At 37.3% G+C, this 21773-nt stretch overlaps 1 protein-coding gene across 9 annotated transcripts in view; it reads right to left on the reverse strand.

Moving 5' to 3' along the window:
- Positions 1–21773, reverse strand: part of BTBD9 (BTB domain containing 9) — a 128369-nt gene that overhangs the window by 37228 nt on the left and 69368 nt on the right. For 5 of the 9 annotated variants that reach the window (XM_034428028.3, XM_034428030.2, XM_060692443.2 and 2 more), the window contains 2 exons: positions 10772–10961; positions 4082–4189 (listed from right to left, as the gene is read on the reverse strand). In XM_034428028.3, coding sequence (XP_034283919.1) covers positions 4082–4189; positions 10772–10961 — 298 coding nt within the window. Of the gene's footprint in view, positions 1–4081; positions 4190–7562; positions 7613–8389; positions 8964–10771; positions 10962–21773 lie in introns of those variants that run through there. The other 4 variants (XM_087883094.1, XM_087883095.1, XM_087883096.1 and 1 more) reach the window with 2 other exon arrangements.

The following is a 21773-nucleotide window of genomic DNA, read 5'->3' on the forward strand; positions in this document are numbered from 1 at the left end:
TGCATGGGCGGGGAGACCCTCCCTAAACGAGCACCAAAGCACAGCAAAGGCACCCGCGGGGTGAGTGGCTGCTCGATTAGGAGGGTCTTAACAGGATGGGACTTCTTTTCTGCACTAATGCTCTGGCCATTGCCTTGCTGTTTCATCCCCCACCCCCAGCAGCTCTTCGGCTGAGTGCGGTGGGTGCGAACTCCAGTCTGAAGTGCCAGGAAGCAAAGGTTGCTTTACGTGCAAATGTAGCGCAAAGGTAGGCACAGGGGAGCTTCTCTCCTGCACTCTCCTCCTCCTCCCACTCTCGTGATGCCCTGGCTGGCTGTGGCTGAGCCGGGGGCATGCGCACACGTGGGGAGACCCTCCTTAAGCAAGCCGCTGCCCACCCTGGGTGTACCTTTTCTGAGCTTTGGCGCTCGCTTGAGGAGGGTCTCCCTGCGCGTGTACATGCTCCCAACTCAGCCACAGTCGGCCAGGGCATCACGAGTGTCGAAGCCGCATGTGGCTCATGAGCCGTGGTTTGCCGACCACTGCCCTATGCTGCTAGGCTCGAAATTCTTGGTTTGGATAACTTAGAACTGCGTTGCTTGCAGTCAGACCTAGGTATTGCATACAAAATTGTACACAGTAATGCTTTACCTGTAAATGACTTTTTCTGTTTTAATTGTAATAATACGCGCATGAACAACTGCTTTAAACTCAATGTAAATTGTTCTAAACTTGACTGTATAAAATATGATTTCTGTAATAAGAGTTGTAAAGTCTGGAATGCTCTACCTGATCCAGTTGTCTCAGCTACAAATTTTCACAGTTTCAGTCGCAAATTGACTTCCGTGGACCTTATTTCATACTTAAGTAGATTTAATCTACTTAAGTATGAAATAATGACAATGACTTCATCCCTGTCATTGTATTTTTTTCTTTTATTCTTGTTCTCATTTTTGTTTGACAAATTATAATAAATAAATAAACATTACAGCATTCTGATATTAAAACTAGAGAAAGAATATGTTTATTTATCTACAAAAGTAAGGTGCATTTTTAAAAGGTGTTTTACAGAGCAAGGGTCCCCAACCTCTGGGCTGCCGTGAAATGTTTGCAACCAGGTTGTGGAAACTGCAGACAAGCGTGCGCATACGCATCCACACTTGCGCAAGTGATGTGCGAACATGTGCATATGCACTCCATTTGTGTGAACTGTGGGCGAGCGTGCACACTGCTTGCACAAATAGAACTGTGCTTGCGCGCTTGCTGGCCGCTCGTACAGAACTATCCCCTCTCTCCCCCCTCCCCTGCCAGTCTGCAAAGCTGGAAAGGTTGGGGAACTCTGCTACAGAGAATTATTTATTTATATTAAAACTGTAAACTGCCCCGATAGCCATAATGCTCTGAGTGGTTTACAGCAAATAGCTAAAATAAGTACTAACAATAATAATTTCTGTGAAATCAACACTCAGCACAGTTTACAGACTTCCTAGTAAAAGCCAATTCTGTTTGCTATTTGGAAGATAGCCTTTTATTATTAGGGGCATGAAAACCTTTTTCTGCTCTAACATTCCATACACAGAATATTCAGTTTTAAGCACAGATCTGGAACATGATCATGGAATGAAATATCCACAAAATTGGATAATATTTGTCCAGTGTCCAATCTTCTAAGATTTGCTGAGAGGGTGGTTGGTTCACAGTTTCAAAGGGCCCTGGATGAAGTGGATTATCTGGACCTTCACAGTCATGATAGGGCACAGAACTGAAATCATATTGATTGTATTATCAATGTCCTTTGGAGGACTCTGGACAGAGATGGACTCTCTGCATTTCTCAGCGGCTTTTGACTATGGTATCCTTCTGGATTGCCTTTGGAGGTTGGGAATAGGAGGCACTGTATTATGGTCATCATTTGTACTCCATGGCAAGCTCCAGTCAGTGTTGGTAGGAGAGGAAAGATTGAGTCCTAGGCCCCTGCAATGTGGGGGTGCCCCAGAGCTCAAGTCTTCTGCCTCTCCTTTTCAACCTCTACATGAAACCACTAGAGGAGGTAATCCATCAGTATGGGGTTTGGTTTCATCAGTGCTAATCATCTGTTACAATAGCAAGTAATATCCTTAAGTCTATGTTAGACTATTTTAAAAGGAAATTATTTTGTCGTACACTTGGATAGACTGCAATGTAACAGAGGTAGATTTTAGTCTCTGCAAAACTGAAAAACCAAATACTTGAATATAGACTATAAATGTATACAAAGACTTGGGCAAAGTTGATAGTCCACAGTTCTTTTCTCCCCAGTCAGACTTACAATAAAGCCACTGAAAAAACTGGATCAAATTTGCATTCAAATTTGGGGAAAAACAAAACAAGTTATATAGTTGCATTAAATCTCTCACAGATTAGATGAACCTATTAACATTTCCTATATTTTTAAACAAAGCCTAAGAAAAGAGTTAATTGGGCTGGATATCCTCTTTGATAATGTTATCAACCCACTATTTTCTCTCTCAGCAGTTTTTTTTTAAAGGCAGCCCTGTCACACAAAAAAAGTTGTCACTCCAGTTCTACAGAAGTAAACAATCAGGCATCAAAAGGATCAGTTGAATAATTTTGATTGATCTAATGTAGATAATATAATTACAATAAGAGTCAGTTTGGTGTCATGATTAAGGCATCAGGCCACAAACTGAGATTGTGAATCATCTTAGGCACAAAGCCAACTGAGCCCTAGAAAGGGGGAAATGGCAGATCACTTCTAAAAAAACCTTGCCAAGAAAGCTACAAGGAGTCCAAGCAGTCTCTGTGAACGGGACACAACTGAATGGAAGAAAAAAAATGCATTTTTTAAAAAGATTAGGAACAGTCTGAAAGTTTACAGACAACCATGAGTATGTTTGAGAACGGGCAAAGAAAATTTAAAAGCTTGATTTATCAACTTCAGTGCATTGCTCACGTGAAAGATCACTTTCTGTCCTAAGAAGGTCAACATAATTTCAATCCTGATATTTTCAGACATTATTATAGCCTTTGGGGTTGGCAGATTTAGAATGATTTTACTGATTCAGATTATTTTTATGTTTGTTATTGTTCAAATTTATTTATTTACTTTACTCTTCCTGTATGAAATAGGTTTAGTATCTTCCTCTATAATTTTTTAGCAGCACATATTTCTCTTATTAGAGCCAAGAAACCAAACATCAGAAATATTTGCCCTTTCAGAGAGAAGAGAACATGAATCCATGTCATTACTGTCACGCTGTGTTGAGAAAACAGAATTTTTCCAGAAGGGACTTTTTTTTAAACCTGTATGCAGCATTTAAAATGACAATTACAAGGCCAATATGCATTAATTGGCTTCCATTTAAAGAAGACAGCAAGCTTCCTCTCTGAAGATAATAAATACAGCAACATTTCCATCACCAGCATTTTGAGAATTAGTAAAAAAGGTAGAGGGCTTTAAGAATAACCTGTCATTTCAGGCCCTGATTCTAAATAATTAATTTACACAAAAAATACTACATTAAAATACAATTAAACCAACCAAAGGCAGCATATGCAGACCTGAAAACAAGTTTTCACACTTGACTAGACTATCAAATGCATTTCCTGACATGTATACTGAATTTCATTTTCTTCTCTATTGTTTCTCATTATTTTCTTTGGCACTTTCACTGATCAAAGAGGTTTGCTGAAAATGGTGTTGTCTTATTTTTCCTGCTGGGACTTTGCAGGTACTCTTTATACTATAATCTAATTCCATAAACAAAGGATTAGCTCATCAATGCTGGATTAAGCAAATAGGAAGCAGCAAGGAAGGAGAATACCATTATTCAATCACACATTAAAGTACATTAAAAAAACCCATAGAACTAAACACTCCTTGTTTAAATTTTTACTTTTTAAACTAGATTCACCAGAAATGTCCTTCTTTATTGTGATTCAAAGGATGAATGCTTATAGAATAACAATGAAACCTCTTTCACAAGATTTTAATTTTTAATTTTGATCTTGGCCTAAGTACAATACAATACAAAAGCTTCTATTTTATTTATTATTTATATGTTTTCTGATCTAGGCATTGAGATATTTAAATGAAACTCACTTGCAAGAAACTTTTGTTCTGTCAGCCACCATGGTCCACTGTTGCTGATTTGTAGAAACTTCAATGTAATAACTGTAGCTCCTATCATCACAATCCCAGAGGAGTAACCTGAAAGGCAGATAAATAATTCAAATGTCACCTCTATATGGAATTTTGTATTAGTAATTGAGTTTTTAAATTAATTGCAGAATATTTGTCATAAATAACATGTATTATTTAGCTTTAAATTTTCAAGAGCAAAAATTTAAATATACAGGTAAGCTTTTCAAATACAAGTAGTCCTCAATTTACGACCACAATTAAGCCCAACTGTTATGTTGTTAAGTGAGACATTTGTTAAGTGAGTTTTTCCCCATTTTACAACTTTTCTTGCCACAATTGTTAAGTGAATCATTGCAGTTGTTAAATTGGAAATATAGTTCTTAAGTGAATCTGGCTTCCCCATTGATTTTGCTTGTCAGAAGGTCGCAAAAGGTGATCAAGTGACTCTGGGTCACTGCAACCGTCATAAATATGAACCAGTTGTCAAGCATCCAAATGTATAGCATGTGACCATGGGGATGCTGAAACGGTCATTAGTGTAGAAAATGGTCATAGGTCACTTCTTTCAGTGCTGTTATATGGTCACTAAATGAACTGTTGTAAGTTGAGGACTACCTGTAGTAGGGATATGTTTTTGATAATTTGGGTTTCTAAAATTATTCCACTTCAGATTTCCTAGCTCACAGTAATTCTGAAAAAAATCTTTCAACTACTGTGCACTGAATTTATCAATTTGTTTTGTATATATGTGGATTAATAAGAGGTGCTTTAAAATGAAGCCGGCTTGTTTCTTGGCAGCATTTTTATGAACATGGCCCTGAGATCTTCTCAGAATTCCAAATACTGTTATGTTCCCAGTCCCCAAAGGTAAATAATTTGATAATTTTCTTCTAGGAAAGAAAGAGTGGCTAACAGATTGATTGTGATGCATGAGTTTTGTGACTACTGGAATATATATATGTTTCTCTAGATCTTGGAAATATAAATAGCAATAGATGAATTTTAAAGCTATCAGCATTATTAACCATAGTATCTTTCATAATTTATTCATTAGACTGCTAGAACATCTTTCCCTCATCTTCTGGAATTTCCTATTTTTTAAGTTTAGAGCACAATGATTGCTTGAATAAACAGACACCTGAAGTTTAATGAACATATATCAATTAAAACCTATGAAAAAAGTTGTTGTTTGCACTGGCGGATAACAATCTTTTTAGACTATTTATATTTTATATGATGAATCACCTCCTCCCCATTAGAGTCTCCATGTTTGTTTTCAACTGCTGAAAAAAGTATTGCTTCTACAAAATCATTTCATTCTTCACTACTAGCTATTTAAATGCTTTGTTTTAATGCTGAAGGATTGTTGTAAAAGTTGGTGCATTATTTTTTTTTAAGGAAAGAAACTTATTTGTTTGAAAGAAAATAACCACTGATTTCGAACTGGGCTTATTTTATAAAAATATTAAATGTGATATAAAAATAAGAAAAAGCTTCATTCTTCAGAACTGTAAATCTTTTAATATTGATTAGGTTGATATACTGGGCAAACAAGATTTCCAAAATCTACTGTAGAACCCTCTATATAAACCTGGGGTGTTATTAATAAATAATTTTAAGAGCCAAAATAAAAGAACTCTGAAAAAAGAGACTTTTAGTTCTCATTAATGCTGAGTTTCTGCAAATTAAAAATTCAGAGCTGATTCCATTAAAACTCCCCAAAGCAGTATTCCACATTTGGTTAGAATAAACATCCAGCTATCTAAAGTTCTGCTTTCTCACTCACTGGCTTTTTGTTTAGCACAAATGTCTTTTGATTGCTCTAAGCAAAACTGTAGCTAACTTGCTTATTAAAAAATCTGTCAATTTAAGGACAGAATCTCGAATGTGTGTTGAGCTTATAAACATAGCTGTAAATCAATGCAGAAGTTTTAATTATGGGATAAATCTTTTGAAGAATTACAAGTACTGAAACAAAAACATGTAAAAAAGGAAATAATCTAATTAGATTTTCCAATGAAATCATTTTTTATAACTGGCGACTCTGCAGTTTCCTTGATTCAAATTGTCAGAGTAACAGGTATTATACAAAAAAAAAAAAAATCAATTATTTTGAACTAAACATCGGTAGATAATACCATTTTGCTGCTTAATACCTTAACTAAAAACCAACTTAGCAGGGGACAGTCTCAGAACAAGAAGATTAGGCATATATGGAACATTGATGTAAAGAGCAGAATGGTTGATCATGATAGAATATTTATCCAGTGTTAACAAAATGATAGATAATGTATGCAGTGCTTTAAGCTATTTTTAGTTTCTTGTAAGTATGCCAATTGGGTAAGACTATAAATATTCAGTCAGGTAAAAAATGCAATTTATTCCAAAATGTCATGATGAGTATAAAGTGTCTTGTAACAGGTTAAAACTTACTGATTTATTATAGCTTAAATTTTTGTGAAGAAGAAGTAGAAGAAATGTTTTCCTTGTTGGCAGGTGTGTATATGCATGGGTTAAGCTCAGAGAGCAATAAAAGACGCCACACATGGTTAACAATGAGTAATTTGTAAAACATAAATAGATAAAATGAATAAAATAGAATGCAAAACCTAAACTCAGGCACAATTCAATTAAATGTTAAATAGAGGCTGAATAAATATATTAACTTTTCACAAGCTCAAAAATTAAACGAACACCTGCATCTTTCAAAGGAATGTTGTGGTACATTAAACTATTTTCTACAAATTTCTGAATGATGTTATTCCTTCATTAAGATCAATGTGCATAATACTATCTATTTATTATGTTCAGCATCAAACATTTGTTTTGATGGAAAGATGGAACATACAGCTAATAAATGAAAAGGGTATAAACAGCTTTTGCCATGCTAAATATTTTAGAACTTCAGATTCTCTTTGTATAGCTTTTTTTTTTCTTTCTTGCAAAATAAACTATCATGGCTATTCATCTGATGCTTTACATTTAAAAAATGTTATTTCATTAAGAAGCAAAAACACTACATAATTCCACCATCTTTGATAGCTCACAATTTAACATGCATTATTTGCCCTTTCAATCTATCACTATAGGTAACTGTATATTCTCCAATATACACTGTTGTATCCAGTGGCTAAATTTCTTAAAACTTCAAAGGAAAGCAATCTACAGTAATAAAGAGCTTGAAAAAGCAAACTTATAATGTGACTGATAGGCTAAGGTCAAAAGAAAATAAAAGGGGGCAGAAGGATGTATTTCCACATATATTCGGAAATGGTACAATGTACTGGTTTTTGTTATCAGCTTTTGTTATCAGCACAGCTCACTTTCATCAATATCTAGAATATTAAACATTTGCATTCGTAACAGCAACCTTGTTTACATTTTATTAATTAAAATAAATAACAATGACTCTAATAAAAATGGGATAACATCCACTCACATTTTAGAAAGCCTCTCTGAGCCTATTCCTTTAAGGGAAAACATGTACACCTGTTAAAAAAAGTCAAGCACAAGAGCTATACCTTAAAAATGAGAGTAGTCATAAAATTAATTTTCCTTGGTTAATAATCCCAGTTCTATACTATGGCTTATTGAGCATAATATTTCTATCCCATCCTAAAATATATGTGTGATTGACCAAGAGTGTGTTTGTGCAAGACTGTTTGTATTATTGATATTTTTCATCAGTGAAATTTGGCAATTCTAATTTCTAATTTCTAATATTCTGCTAGACTCAATTTACCTTCTGATTGCATTTTAAAATGTTACACATGTCAGAGGTCCTGCTTTTAAATGTTTGCTTTTGGACCAGTAGTCTTGCAGGTTTGTCTGTTTCTTTATTTCTGTTGAATGTTTTCTAATTATTCTGAAGAGGCAAGTTGAGATGCTGAGAAAATACCCTACAATAATGTTTCTTGAATACTTAAGCACATAAATCTTTTCAATAATTTTGCTTTAAGATAAATTATATACTTTCAAAACTGCATTTTCTTGCCTTTGTGAATAATGATAAAAATCCCTAGGGTTCTTTGTATCAAAGATAAAAATGCAACATTTTAATCTCCCACTGAAATTCTTTCTGAAATTGTATGTGCTAATTGTGCTTTAGTAAAGTGTGTCAGACTTCACACCAGGCCCAGCAATAAATCTTGATTCTCCAGATGTTTTATTTTGCAATCAGGTCATTGCTTATAGCAGTGGTTCCCAAGCATGACAATGCTAGGTGAGTTATTTTATTGCAGACAGGACACAAACCATATATGTGCAGAAATCAAGTTTTATATATGTTCCCTCCAGAATTTGAATTCAAGGTTTATTTTCTTCTTGCTTTTACCAGTGTGTGAAATTAGATCTTGAGATTAGGAGATGAGCTTCTTAGTCTTTATAGAAAAATTCTGTCTAGCTGGAAGATCACTAGTCCATGCTTTATTAACTTCATACTTTATGCCACCAGAGGTTGTTTCCTCCCCTTTCCTTTCATCAGATGCTTCTATCTGATCATGGATAGATGGACAGCATATTGCTCTTTTGGTTTCTTCTTCTTTGGCTGAAGCTAATGAACTCTCTTTCCTTTCTGGGCATTTTGCCTCTCTCTCTGTCTGAAGAGATAAAGTCAGCAGAAATGGAGGGATATTTCTTCTGTTGTATTTCTTTGTCATGGTTTTCTCTTCCATTCTAGGAGTCTCCATCTCACTGATACTGTCTCTCTCTTGGTAGTTGTTCAAATGTCTCCTCCTTCAATGTCCTCTTCCCAGTCAATGACAGAAATGTTGGCAGGAGATGAATTCTGAGTGTTCAGTCCACCAGGTGATATAGGCTTCTGAGAGCACTGAAAATGGAACTGCCAAAATAGAGAAGAGGAATGTACATCATCTGCTATTTCCCATGAATATTCTGTACCTGGGTACCCTTTCTGATGAATCAGATATTCCAATTTGCCTTTCCTGTACTGACAATCTGAAATATACTCCACTTCAAACTGTTTCTCTCCTTCAATTTGGGAGGAAATGGTGGAGCAGAATTGCATAAGGAGGTATATTAGGAAGGAGCAGTAGAAAATGGAATTTGCTTTCAGTGTGGCTGGAAGCTATAGATAAAATGCTACAGGGCTGATTTGTGTTCAATAAAGTTCGCTTCCAGATTTGTAGGCAGTTTTGAAGGGAAGAACTCTGATAGAAAGCCATATGTGGCCTCTAGCAGCAGTAGGAATGAGGAGTTTTCTAGTAATAATGGTCAGTACAGCAAATGTAGAAGTCTTTGTCATGATCCAGCTGTTTCAGAAAAATGTAAATTAAATTAAGAAAAGAACTGTCCCCAATCCAAATTCCTGAGATCAGTTCAGACCTTGATAGTATATTCCATTCTTTGGAAAATATCTCTGTTTATAGATTTGTTGGTACAATCAACAATCCATTGTTTTCTCAGTGATTATGAATCATCCAGGCTTTGAGGCTGTAAAACAGTCCCAATCCACAATATTTCCACGATCATGTTTTACAACTAGGTTAAGACTGTTTTATTAGAATACAGTATTTTGTTTTCAGCAAATATGTTATTTATCATTAATGCATAAATGATATTACTGCCAAGTGAAAAGGTTGATCTTGTGCAGTAAGAAAAGCAGATCTGGCACCATTTCCAGGAGCTGAGAGACACAGCAAATCTGGGATCACTGAAGGTCAATGTGGCCAGTACAATGACCACTGTCACAAAAAAAAAAAAAAAGGTGTAGCAAATCATCTGAAGGATGCCATCTTTATGAATATATTTTCAGTGTCAAGCATTTTGAAATATAAACATTATTTTGTCCTTCATTTATGTAAGTGCCTCTCGTATCTTCACCATTCTAATATCAAACTATAAGAAACTAAAAACAAAGAAAGCATTTTATTTTTCCTTGCATTTTATTTTATCATAAGGATTTTTTTCTTTATGCCTCTCTATCACAAATATACTATGGTGAAACCATTTTGTTTTTTAAAGGATTATAATGACTTAAACATAGAGAAAAATCCTAAATTCTTTTTTAGAGTTGAATATTTTGCAGTAGTCTCCAAACCTTTATCACATATCTTTAAGAAACTTTCCCTTTTCCTTCTCAAAGACCTCTAAGCAATGCACATATTTGTCTTTGGTCTTATCCCACAAATAGTATTATCCTCCTCCAACCTGCCCCATATCAAAACTAAAAAAGAAAAAAAAATACAATTAGAAGGGAGGTAGCAGTTGGTCAGAAATTATATACTGAGCTTCATGGATACCCAGGAAATTTATTCTACGGTTTTTTTCTCATTTAACACATTAACATTTCATTTTGTTCACACTGACTCATAGATAAATTTGAGGAGATAAATAAAAATTTCATCAGCTCAAGGCTATGCAGATGTAAAAATCACACAGCAATATAAAATAAAACAAATTGGAGGCATTCTGATTCTGATGCTATTCTCAGCACAAAATAAATTGGCTGCCCTCAAGTTATGTCACTATTTTCATATCAAATGTGTCTATATGCATATACAGACTGGTTTGCTCTCCAACTTAGGTTTAAGAACACTATCAGTGCATGAAAATATGAACTTTTCACAGCAGCTATCAGGAGGCATGCATTACTGAACTATTTTAACATGAAAAAAGAAATCTTCTTACTGAATTGATCCAATCATGTATGGCTGTGCCAGCTGTACAACAATAGCACCACTGCCTAGCTGATGGCATGTATACCCGGAATCCCAGTCATAATTCTTTGTGTCTCCATTCAACAAAGCATTGCGGCTACGGCTCACGCCCTCAATCACGCTGGCGCAATCTGCAACTGTTGCAACATTCTCAGTGGGAACTGAAAATTAAAATACAAAAGAAATCAAAGGAAGGCACAGGCAACTCAGTTCCATCAGTTTCTCTATCTGGGGAAGAATAAAAATAAGCAAAAATGTTGCTAACACACAGGAAAACATGGATACATTTCAGAGGCAAGATTAAAAATGAATGAGCAATGAGTGAATTGTATCAGTGAAGGCCAGAAATCTTTTAACTTCAAACTAGTTATACAACAAAACATTCAGCAAACAAATATTTAGACATATTGTAACAATTACTGTCATTAACATACTTGAATTATGCATTTAAAATCCTTAATCAAAAATTGTTTCGAAGAAGTAGATGAGGCTAAATAGGCTGTCAAGGAGAGAACTAAAGAGACCAATAACCATCACACCAGCCAGGTAATAGACACAGCCCGAATGTAAGTGTGGTTGTTAAGCAGTCCTTCTTCTGTTACTTTCTAAGCATCTGAAGTATCATTAGAATAGAATAGAATAGAATAGAATAGAATAGAATAGAATAGAATAGAATAGAATAGAATAGAATAGAATAGAATAGAATAGAATTCTTTATTGGCCAAGTGTGATTGGACACACAAGGAATTTTTCTTGGTACATACGTTCTCAGTGTACATAAAAAAAAGATACATTCGTCAAGAATCATAAGATACAACACTTAATGATAGTCATAGGGAACAAATAAGCTATCAAATCATATTAAGAAACAGTCAATATAAATCATAAGGATACCAGCAACAAGATTACAGTCATGCAGTCATAAATGGGAGGAGATGGATGATAGGAACGATGAGAAGATTAATAGTAGTGCAGACTTAGTAAATAGTTTGATAGTGTTGAAGGAATTATTTGTTTAGAAAAGTGATGGCATTTGGGAAAAAAACTGTCCTTGTGTCTAGTTGTTCTCGTGCGCAGTGCTCTATAGCGTCGTTTTGAGGGTAGGAGTTGAAACAATTTATGTCCAGGATGCGAGGGGTCTGTAAATATTTTCACAGCCCTCTTTTTGACTAGTGCGGTATACAGGTCCTCAATGGAAGGCAGGTTGGTAGTAATTGTTTTTTCTGCAGTTCTAATTCTAATGCAGTTACACATACATCCTATTTGTGCAGTTTTTAGAAACAAAATTCAAGATCAGAAGATGTAGCATAATTAATCATCTATTAACTCATTTTTCTCACATTTTCAACTGATGTTATATACCTGAAGATTTTTTTTTATTTTTATTATCCTCTCTTTTTTTGCATATATAAGACAGGGTGAGGAACGTATCAATATTTTCTCCTATTTTGTTCACAACAGCAACCCTGTGAGGTCAGTTGATGGAGAGAGATTGACTGGGGAATGCCTAAGGTGGCCTAGCATCAGTCTCCTGGGCTCTAGACTGGGACCTTAACCATTACTCCAAACAGCTTTTACCTTAAGAGGATTTCACTCATAAATGAATTTAATCAATCAAACTTGATGAGGGGTGTTTTGATTCTAAAGTGTTCCTAAAACTTGCTTTTGTTGTTTAATTAGTCTCTTGTCTATATGAAAACAAACTATATTTATTAAAAATGTTATTTTGGACTATTTATGAGTAATATTGTCCACGATGTTTCTTAATACATGGCCAGGAAAAACTTGCTGCGCTATTTTATACAATAGGATATTAGAGATTAATCAAATAATTTCAGCACACAGAAGGTATCTTGCTGTTTCAGTTCCCAAGAGAGGATTGCCACTCCCCATTTTGAATGTTCATTATTGTCTTTCATATCCATCTGATAAATGTATTAAAAACACCATCTGGAAGGGATGTCATTCCGTGAAGCATTTCAGGGTTTTTGGTTCCCTTGGCTTTTCCCTATGGTATTTCTGTCTCAATCTGTGTCACTTTGTTTATAAAAATGCACTACCAGAAACAACACTGTCTTGCTTCTAAGAGGGTTTTTTTTGTCCTTCAACTAAATATTATATGTAACAGGTTATAAGATGGAAAACAGAATATGAATTATATCTTATTATATATTGTTTTTGTAGAACATACTTCTTCACAAATTGAATGTACCATTAGAATGGAAAACAATCCATATTAATGTAAATGCACCATAGAAGGAAACAAAATGTTTATTTTAAATGTTTTTAAAATTGTTTTATAATTTTAGAATTATAAGTTGCCCAGAGTCACTTGGTTGAGTTGGGCGGTTATAGAAATTGAATAAATAAATAAATAAAAATTTCAAAATAATAAAAATAGGTAGATAAATTTCATATTATTCTTTCTGGCCCGTATCAGGCAACAGGTGGCCAAGAGACTGAATATATTATGACACAGTAACATTTAAAAATAATGTTATTTCCAAGACAAGACTTTAAAATTATGTGTGTGTGTGTGTATAAAATTATATATATACGCACACACATATATACACACACATATATGTATGTATGTGTGTATATATATATATATATATTATAAATAAAATATAAATATGTATATAATATATATACACACACAAACACACATACATATATATAAGTATACATAAATATATATCTTCAGTAATACCTAATGAGAAATGAGCAAAAGGGAAAAAAAATCAGACATATATTTTTAGTTATTTTCTAATTTGACAATCGTTTTTTTTTAAAAGTCAAAATATTATTTACTGAAATTTTTTGCAATAATTGGATTTTATTTGACTAAAATTTCTTATATTTATTTCAATACTGTGCAATGTGTGATGCTGTGCAATGCCAGGTCCGTAGTAAATAAAGCCCCCCTCATTTGTGATCTTATTCAGGAGGGGGGTGCGGACCTGGCAGGTATTACGGAGACCTGGTTGGGCCAGGAGGGGTGGGTTCCCCTCGTTGAAATGTGCCCACCAGGTTTCCACGCATTCCATCAGCCAAGGTCACAGGGGAGGGGCGGGGGGTAGCGGTTATCATTAAAGAAGGCCTGAGACCGAGGGAGGCCACTGTTCCTCAGACGGCCGGCTGTGAATCCCTCCTTGTGAAATGGGGTCACGGGGTTCAGAGGGGTTTGCTGATCACGTACCTGGCTCCCTGCCACGTGGCAGCAGCCCTGCCTGAGCTACTCAACGTCATCGCCGCGGTGGCGGTTGATACCCCTAGGTTTATGGTCATGGGGGATTTCAACCTGCCGTCCGTGGGTGAGGCGTCAGAGGTGGCTCAGGAGTTCATGGCTTCCATGACAGCCATGGACCTGACCCAGTTAATTCATGACCCTACCCACACGGGGGGAAACACGCTGGATCTGGTTTTTGTCTCTGGACAGTGGTTGAGTGATCTCGAGATAGGGGATATAGTCATCAAGCCCTTGTCATGGTCTGATCACTCTCTCCTTTGTCTCGACCTTCGAACCACTACACCCCGCCGCAGGGAGGCGGAGCCGGTAAGATGGTTCCGCCCCAGGCGCCTGATGGAACCTGACAGGTTCCAGATGGAGCTTGGGCCATTCCCTGAGGCTCTGGCACACGCCTCGACTGGAGACCTAGTGGCCGCCTGGGATAGGGCGGCCGCTGGAGCTCTGGACCGAGTCGTGCCTTTGCGGCCTCTGACCCAGCGCCGATCTCATTTAGCTCCTTGGTTCACTGAGGAGCTGAGGGAGTTGAAGCGCCGGAAAAGATGCCTAGAGAGCAGTTGGAGGGCCAGTCTTTCTGAATCTGACCGGACACTGGTAAGATCTCATATTAGGAATTACCTAGTGGCAATAAAAGCAGCGAAATGTAACTATTTTGCTGCTTTTATTGCGTCATCAGATAATCGCCCGGCCGCCCTGTTTAGGGTGACCCGCTCCCTGCTCCACCAGGAAGCGCGGGAGGACCCCTTGGAGGGTAGAGCCGAGGATTTTGTTCAGTATCTGTATGACAAAATCACTCAGATTCGGGAAGATCTGGACTCCGACTGGGTAGTCTCAGGGGGAGGGACTGGGGCAGGTCTTGAGAATGTTATCTGGGATGAGTTTGATCCTGTGACCCCTGAGGACGTGGACAGGATTCTGGGTAGACTGAACGCGACCACCTGTTTATTGGACCCGTGTCCCTCCTGGTTAGTGCTGGCTTCTCGGGAGGTGACACGAGGCTGGTTCCAGGGGATTATAAATGCTTCGTTGGGTGAGGGTGTCTTTCCTGCCGCCTTGAAAGAGGCGGTGGTGAGGCCTCTCCTCAAGAAGCCTTCCCTGGACCCGGCAATGTTGGTAAATTATCGTCCGGTCTCCAACCTTCGTTTTGTGGCGAAGGTTGTTGAGAGTGTGATTGCGCAACAGCTCCCCCAGCACCTGGATGAAACGACGTATCTGGATCCGTTCCAGTCGGGCTTCAGGCCCGGGTACAGCACGGAAACGGCATTGGTCGCGTTGGTTGATGATCTCTGGAGGGCTCGGGACAGGGGGTGCTCCTCTGTCCTGGTCCTGTTAGATCTCTCAGCGGCTTTTGATACCATCGACCATGGTATCATGCTGCACCGGTTGGAAGAGTTGGGGGTGGGAGGCACTGTGTTGCGGTGGTTCTCCTCCTTTCTCTCTGACCGGTCGCAGTCTGTGTTGACAGGGGGACAGAGGTCGACCCCGAGGCCCCTCATATGTGGGGTGCCGCAAGGGTCGGTCCTCTCGCCTCTCCTGTTCAACATTTATGTGAAGCCGCTGGGCGAGATCATCCGTGGTTTCGGGGTGGAGTACCATCAGTACGCTGACGACACCCAGCTGTACATCTCCACCCCGGATCACCCCAACGATGCCCTTGAAGTGATGTCCCGGTGCCTGGAGGCCGTACGGATCTGGATGGGGAGGAACAGGCTCAGGCTCAACCCATCCAAGACCGAGTGGCTGTGGTTTCCGACGTCCCGATATAGGCAGTTGACGCCATCACTGACTATTGGGGGCGAATCATTGGCCCCCACGGAGAGGGCTCGCAACTTGGGCGTCCTCCTGGATTCACGGCTGTCTTTAGAAGAGCACTTGACGGCCGTGACCGGGAGGATTTTTCATCAGGTTCGCCTGATTCGCCAGTTGCGTCCCTTTCTGGATCGGGACTCGTTACGCACGGTCACTCATGCCCTCGTCACCTCCCGCCTGGACTATTGTAATGCTCTCTACATGGGGCTCCCCTTGAGGAGCACCCGGAGGCTCCAACTGGCGCAGAGTGCGGCCGTGCGGGTGGTAATGGGAGCGACGTGGCGCTCCCATGTGACACCTCTCCTGCGCGAGCTGCACTGGCTCCCGGTGGTCTTCCGGGTGCGCTTCAAGGTTTTGGTTACCACCTTTAAAGCGCTCCATGGCTTAGGACCTGGTTATCTACGGGACCGCCTACTACCACCAATAGCCTCCCACCGGCCAGTACGCTCTCATAGAGAGGGACTCCTCCGGGTGCCGTCAGCCAAACAATGTCGGCTGGCGACCCCTAGGGGGAGAGCCTTCTCTGTGGGGGCACCTACCGTTTGGAATGAGCTCCCCCTGGAGATACGGAGGATCCCGGATCTGCGCACCTTCCGCCGTGCTGTGAAGACCTTTTTATTCCAGCAGGCGGGCTTGGCCTAATCTCTTCCCTTTTAAATATGTAAATTTTAATCTGTTTTTAAATTATTGGGGTGTTTTAATCTGTCTGGGCCAAAATAATTTAATTTGATTTTATCTGGTTTTTAAATTTTTTATGTCTATGTTATTTTATTGTTTGGCTGTTCACCGCCCTGAGTCCTTCGGGAGTAGGGCGGTATACAAATCGAATAAATAAATAAATAAATAAAATAAATACAGTAAGAAAATACTAATGAAAGGACACTTTTTAGACAATGGCTGAACTATAAATTCCATAAGCTATCGAATGTTCTGTGCACATTCTGAACCTTCTTTTATGCTTTACATGTGAACAGAAAAGCACAGGGTTTCCCCACAATGTCTGACAATTTTATGATGATAAAAGTCTAAGCTGTTACCCTCAATATCTATTTTAGGTTTATTTCTGTATATGAGAAAGCAATTGACATTCTTGTTATATAATTAAAAACTAAAAATAATTACTGTATTAACCTTTAGCACATTCTTTTATATGGAATTGGCAGAAATCAGAAATTGAAGAAATATTGATAACTGCTAAATCAGAGGCAATTCAATACTACTGGTTGTAATTGGATAGAAGAATAAATGGAAAAAAGTAGAGATAATCACTCTTAAGAACTGACAGAGGAAGACCACTAATCACCCTGAGATAATGAAATTGTTACAATGGAGAAGACATCATTATTAAATTGATACAGCATTCTAACATGAGCTAACATGGGATTGACTATCTAATACAAGATAATGGAAAAGAAAGCTGATATGGCACAGCAATTCAGACTGCTGCTTAAAGCTTCCCTCTTCTGAGCTCAATTTAGTTGTTAAATAGAAGTGGAGGATTCTAGAAGCATAGGAAAAAATGATTTGGTAAATGCAACAATATAGGAGATAGGTTAACTGAATTTTACTAAGATGGTTTTATTGCCAATAATACATACTTCATGCAACATCAACGCAGATTCTACACATGAAATCAATATGACTGGAATCAAATAGATTGCATAATTCAAAATAAAAGGAAAAGTGCAATCCAGTTACTATTTTCAGATGCATGAAGAGATCTTAGGCTCTTAGGGTTAAATACACGGATTAAAGTTTAAAGAGAGTAGGTGTAGTAATAAAGTACAGGTAGTCTTTGACTTACAACAGTTCATGAAAACTGATCTAGGAAAATAAAACCCTAAACCTAATTCAGATACAAAAAGATTTGACTGGCTTTCAAAACAGTTTACTATGATAGCATATGCATGAACACACATGCACATGCACATACACAAAGAGAAGATGAATATGCTGAGAAACAAAAAGCATATTTTGCCACTGAATCAAGACTTCCAGTTTTAAGCAAGAAGGATATGGAAAGCTATCTCAAGCAAGGATGTCAACCATTAAAGAAAAATAACAATAAAATTAAAAAATATTTTTTTAAAAAAAGATTAGAGCAGGGGTTCCCAACCGGAGGTGCGAGATGATATTACAGGGTATGCGTGTGAAAACTTGGGTTTAGAAGTTTCAAAATTATAGTGTATAAGCATAATTATATGCATATAATTATTGACTTTTGTAAGGGGTGCGAGAATATATCAGAAGCGTTCTAGGAGTACGGGGTATAGAAAAGGTTGGGAACCCCTGGATTAGAAGAATTATGGAAAAATTTACAGCTAAGGCAGGGATACTCAAGAATAATTATAGAAGGAAACAGTGGCAAATGAACGTAAAGACAGAAGGAAAGACTACATCAGTGGTGGGTTGACCCCAGTTCAGACCGGTTCTATAGAACCGGTAGTAAAACCGGCAGGAGGCTCCGTCCACTGACCCTGACCTCATCTGAAGTGATATGTGCAGAAGCAAGGCATGCACACGAGTGAAGCGAGCGCGCACAAGCCCGTTGCAAACTGGTAGTAAAGGTAAGTAGAACCCACCCCTGGACTACATGTAATCCCTTTACAAAAAGGATTATACATTTAGAGAAACACTGAAGAGTAGAAGTACAAGAGGTAATAAATCAGCAAATAAATCAAATGTGAAAGTATCAGACACAGATGAAGCATCCACCATTAAAAGTTGTAGGAGATGCTATTCAAGTATTATCAGCTCTTTGATAGCAAACTTGGAAGAAGACTGTGTAATCCAGAATTTGGAAAAGATTAGTGTATAACTATCTGAATGCAACAGTATGTGTCAGTAACAAACTCACTCCATCAATCTCTTATGTAAGAAAAAAAATGCAACCATGGACTGGAAAGACCTTTAAAAGGAAAAAAGAGAACTGAATGGCAACAGCTTCATATAGAGAAGACATTAAATTGCTCAAAGAATGCCTCACTAAGTGAAAGATAGAGCAATATTTTACAACACCAAGGTAATGCTACTAAGAAATTGATTTGACTTTTTCCTTCTGTTGGACATTTAAATGATTTCTATAAAAACCACTCCTGAGCAAGGGAGAAATGAGCATTTATTCACTTTGTCCTTTTCCACATTTTAAACCATTTCTCCCAGGCACAAAAAGATACGCAAATGAAGCCTTAGTGATTCATAAGTGCTAGACAACTTTCTCTAGAGGATGTTCAAGGACATTCCATTTTTTATAGCCACTGTTTGGTCTGCAACCATTATTCACTCTTCTGTCTCTCAGAGTACTATGGAACTAACATAAAAAGAGGTTATAATTTGGGCACCTGAAAAGATAAGAGATTTTCAGTTGTGCCTGTAACCATATAACCTAAACTTTGCCTTCCAAAAATAGCTAACAAATGATAAATGGTATTTTTAACACTGTATCAAACTTTTTATGTGGTAAAGAGTTATTCAATTGTTTAAAGTTAACAAGTTCCTATTTTTTTCCCTAAAGCAAACTGAGTGTGCAGAGTTTAAACAAAACAGAATGAAATTATTTGCCAATTTGTGGAAAAGTTTCTAACCAGTATCTGTAGGCCACACATTTTATTGTGCTATGACCACAGGAAACCACAAAAGAGATTTCCAGAATTTTGAAAGTAAACATTGCTATATAGAGTACAGAAAGAGTAAAAAAAAGTATAAGCCAAATAAAATATGTATATATGTTTTTTAAGATGAGGACTCATTTACACCAACATCATACACTACAGTATTCCTCTCCATAGCTTTTTTTATTGTAAAACATCCTTGCTCGTATTATATACATTTATAGTTTTCTTTACATTGCTACATATATTATATGCACGGAACCCTTCTCCTTTCTTGCAGGTTTCTGCAGTGCTTTGAATAAAATTCTCCAAAGATACTTCACCACATTCAGGATGTGAATATAACACGTGTCTGCAACTGTTTTTTTGGGGGGGGAGGGGCGGGGAATGCGTAGCTTCCTTCAAAAGTGTAGTTTTGGATCTAAGATGAAGCACTGCTTAGTATTATTTCTTTGTCTTTCTTGCCATTGGTCTTATACAAGAAACTGTATTGTTATATTGTTATACAATATAACTATTGTTGAGGGTTGTTGTTTTTTTTATCAAAAATTTTATCTCTGCTGTAGTCTGGAATCTAAACCCAATTTCCGTGCCCAGATTCCTTTGCTTTTCTTATTTGTTCAATTTGTCTTCTGAAATGGAGAGATGTAACATATTCCTTTTTCCTCCTCACCTTTTATTTTGTATTCTGTTTTCATCAGCAACGCCTAGTCTACCTAGCTATTCAGTTCAGATATTTTCCTAGCACTTCTTCATGCCTATGTATCTGGTAAATGTTGTTATTCTTCAGCATATCATAGATATTCAGAATGCAAAACATAAATATATTAAGAAAGTAATTTTCTTTTCTGGATAAAATAATGTTTTTCTATACCTTTCATTATCTTTGTATACAAAAAAATAAACCTGTACATTTTTTGAACTTTAGATCTTTTCTGAGCAAATAATCTCATTCATTTGTTCTTTTAAGCAATTTACATAGCTGTCCATCTCACAGCAGTCAGTTTGGATGGTATATAAAATGCTACAACCACAATCAAATCATAATACACCAGATAGTAGAATATCAACAACAACAATAAACAGACCCGTGGCGATTCTATATTCTATATAAATGGCAATAGAAATTCTGAAAATGGAAAACCAAACAAAAAGGAAACAATCCAGTTTGGAAAGATCGATGGGAAACTCAATATGCCTATAACAATAATGCTGGATGAAGATGAATGTAGCAAAAATCTAATGGAAGACCTAATAATAATAGCAGAAAGGGTTAAAATCAAATGAAAGGGATTAAAAACTGGGTATCTCTTGGAAATAATTGATTGCATGGCTTTAGGCTCAAAAATCTAACTAGTTACATCCAATGATAGCTAACAGATTAATGAAGAACTGTATAAAGCAGATACCAGCAGTTGGTTAATAATTGACAAAATGTATCTAGTTTTAAAAAACTAGCAAAGGGACAACACTAGGAAACTATAGGCCATAACATGCTTATATACAATGTTTAAATATGTTCTTGTTTCAAAACATTTTGCTGCTTATCCAAGTAGCTTCTTCAGAGCAAACTAGCAGGGGGACCCCATATATATTCCTTCCACTCCTTCAGAGTGGTTTCATTTCTTACCTAATCTGAATAGTCTTCTTAGGTAAGTAGGCAGAGAGTTGTTGGGATGTAAATGTTCCAACTCCTAAATTTAGGACAGGGAAGATAGACAGTTTAAGAGAGGAGTGAAGGAATCCATTTATGCCAAAGTGGAAAATCCTTCCCTCAATAGAGGTAGAGGCCATGGTCCCCCCTTGTTTATGCTGTTCTTTCATCAGTCTTCAGGAAGATTAAGACCATTTCACAGGTTCACCATGGAGGCCACACTTAACAACCCACTTACAGGAAAGGATTTAGGATTTGGAACATTTACATTCCAACAACTCTCTGCCTACTCACCTAACAAGCCTATTCATTAGGTGAGAAATGAAACCACCCTGGAGGACATATGTGGAATCCCCCAAACCAACTTGTTCAGACTGAAGAAGTTACTTGGATAAGCAGCAAAACATTTTGAATCAACAGAAAAATAAGTCCAGTTGCCACGACTCAATTTCCAGACAATTCTCGCTGGATGACTGAGAATCTTCATTGACAAGGTTTAAATACTCACAGGCATTATAGCAGACAACATCCAAGATTATTTAGAAGAAAATAACATCCTTCCAGTACAATAAAAGGAAAAGCATCAGTACAAAAGAAACTTTTGATTGATAAAATGATTCTGGAAAATTGCAAAAGTTGAAGAACCATT

The sequence above is a fragment of the Pantherophis guttatus genome, chromosome 1, assembly GCF_059756535.1.
Source record: "Pantherophis guttatus breed Tessera chromosome 1, ASM5975653v1, whole genome shotgun sequence".
Classification (NCBI taxonomy): Eukaryota; Metazoa; Chordata; class Lepidosauria; order Squamata; family Colubridae; genus Pantherophis; species Pantherophis guttatus.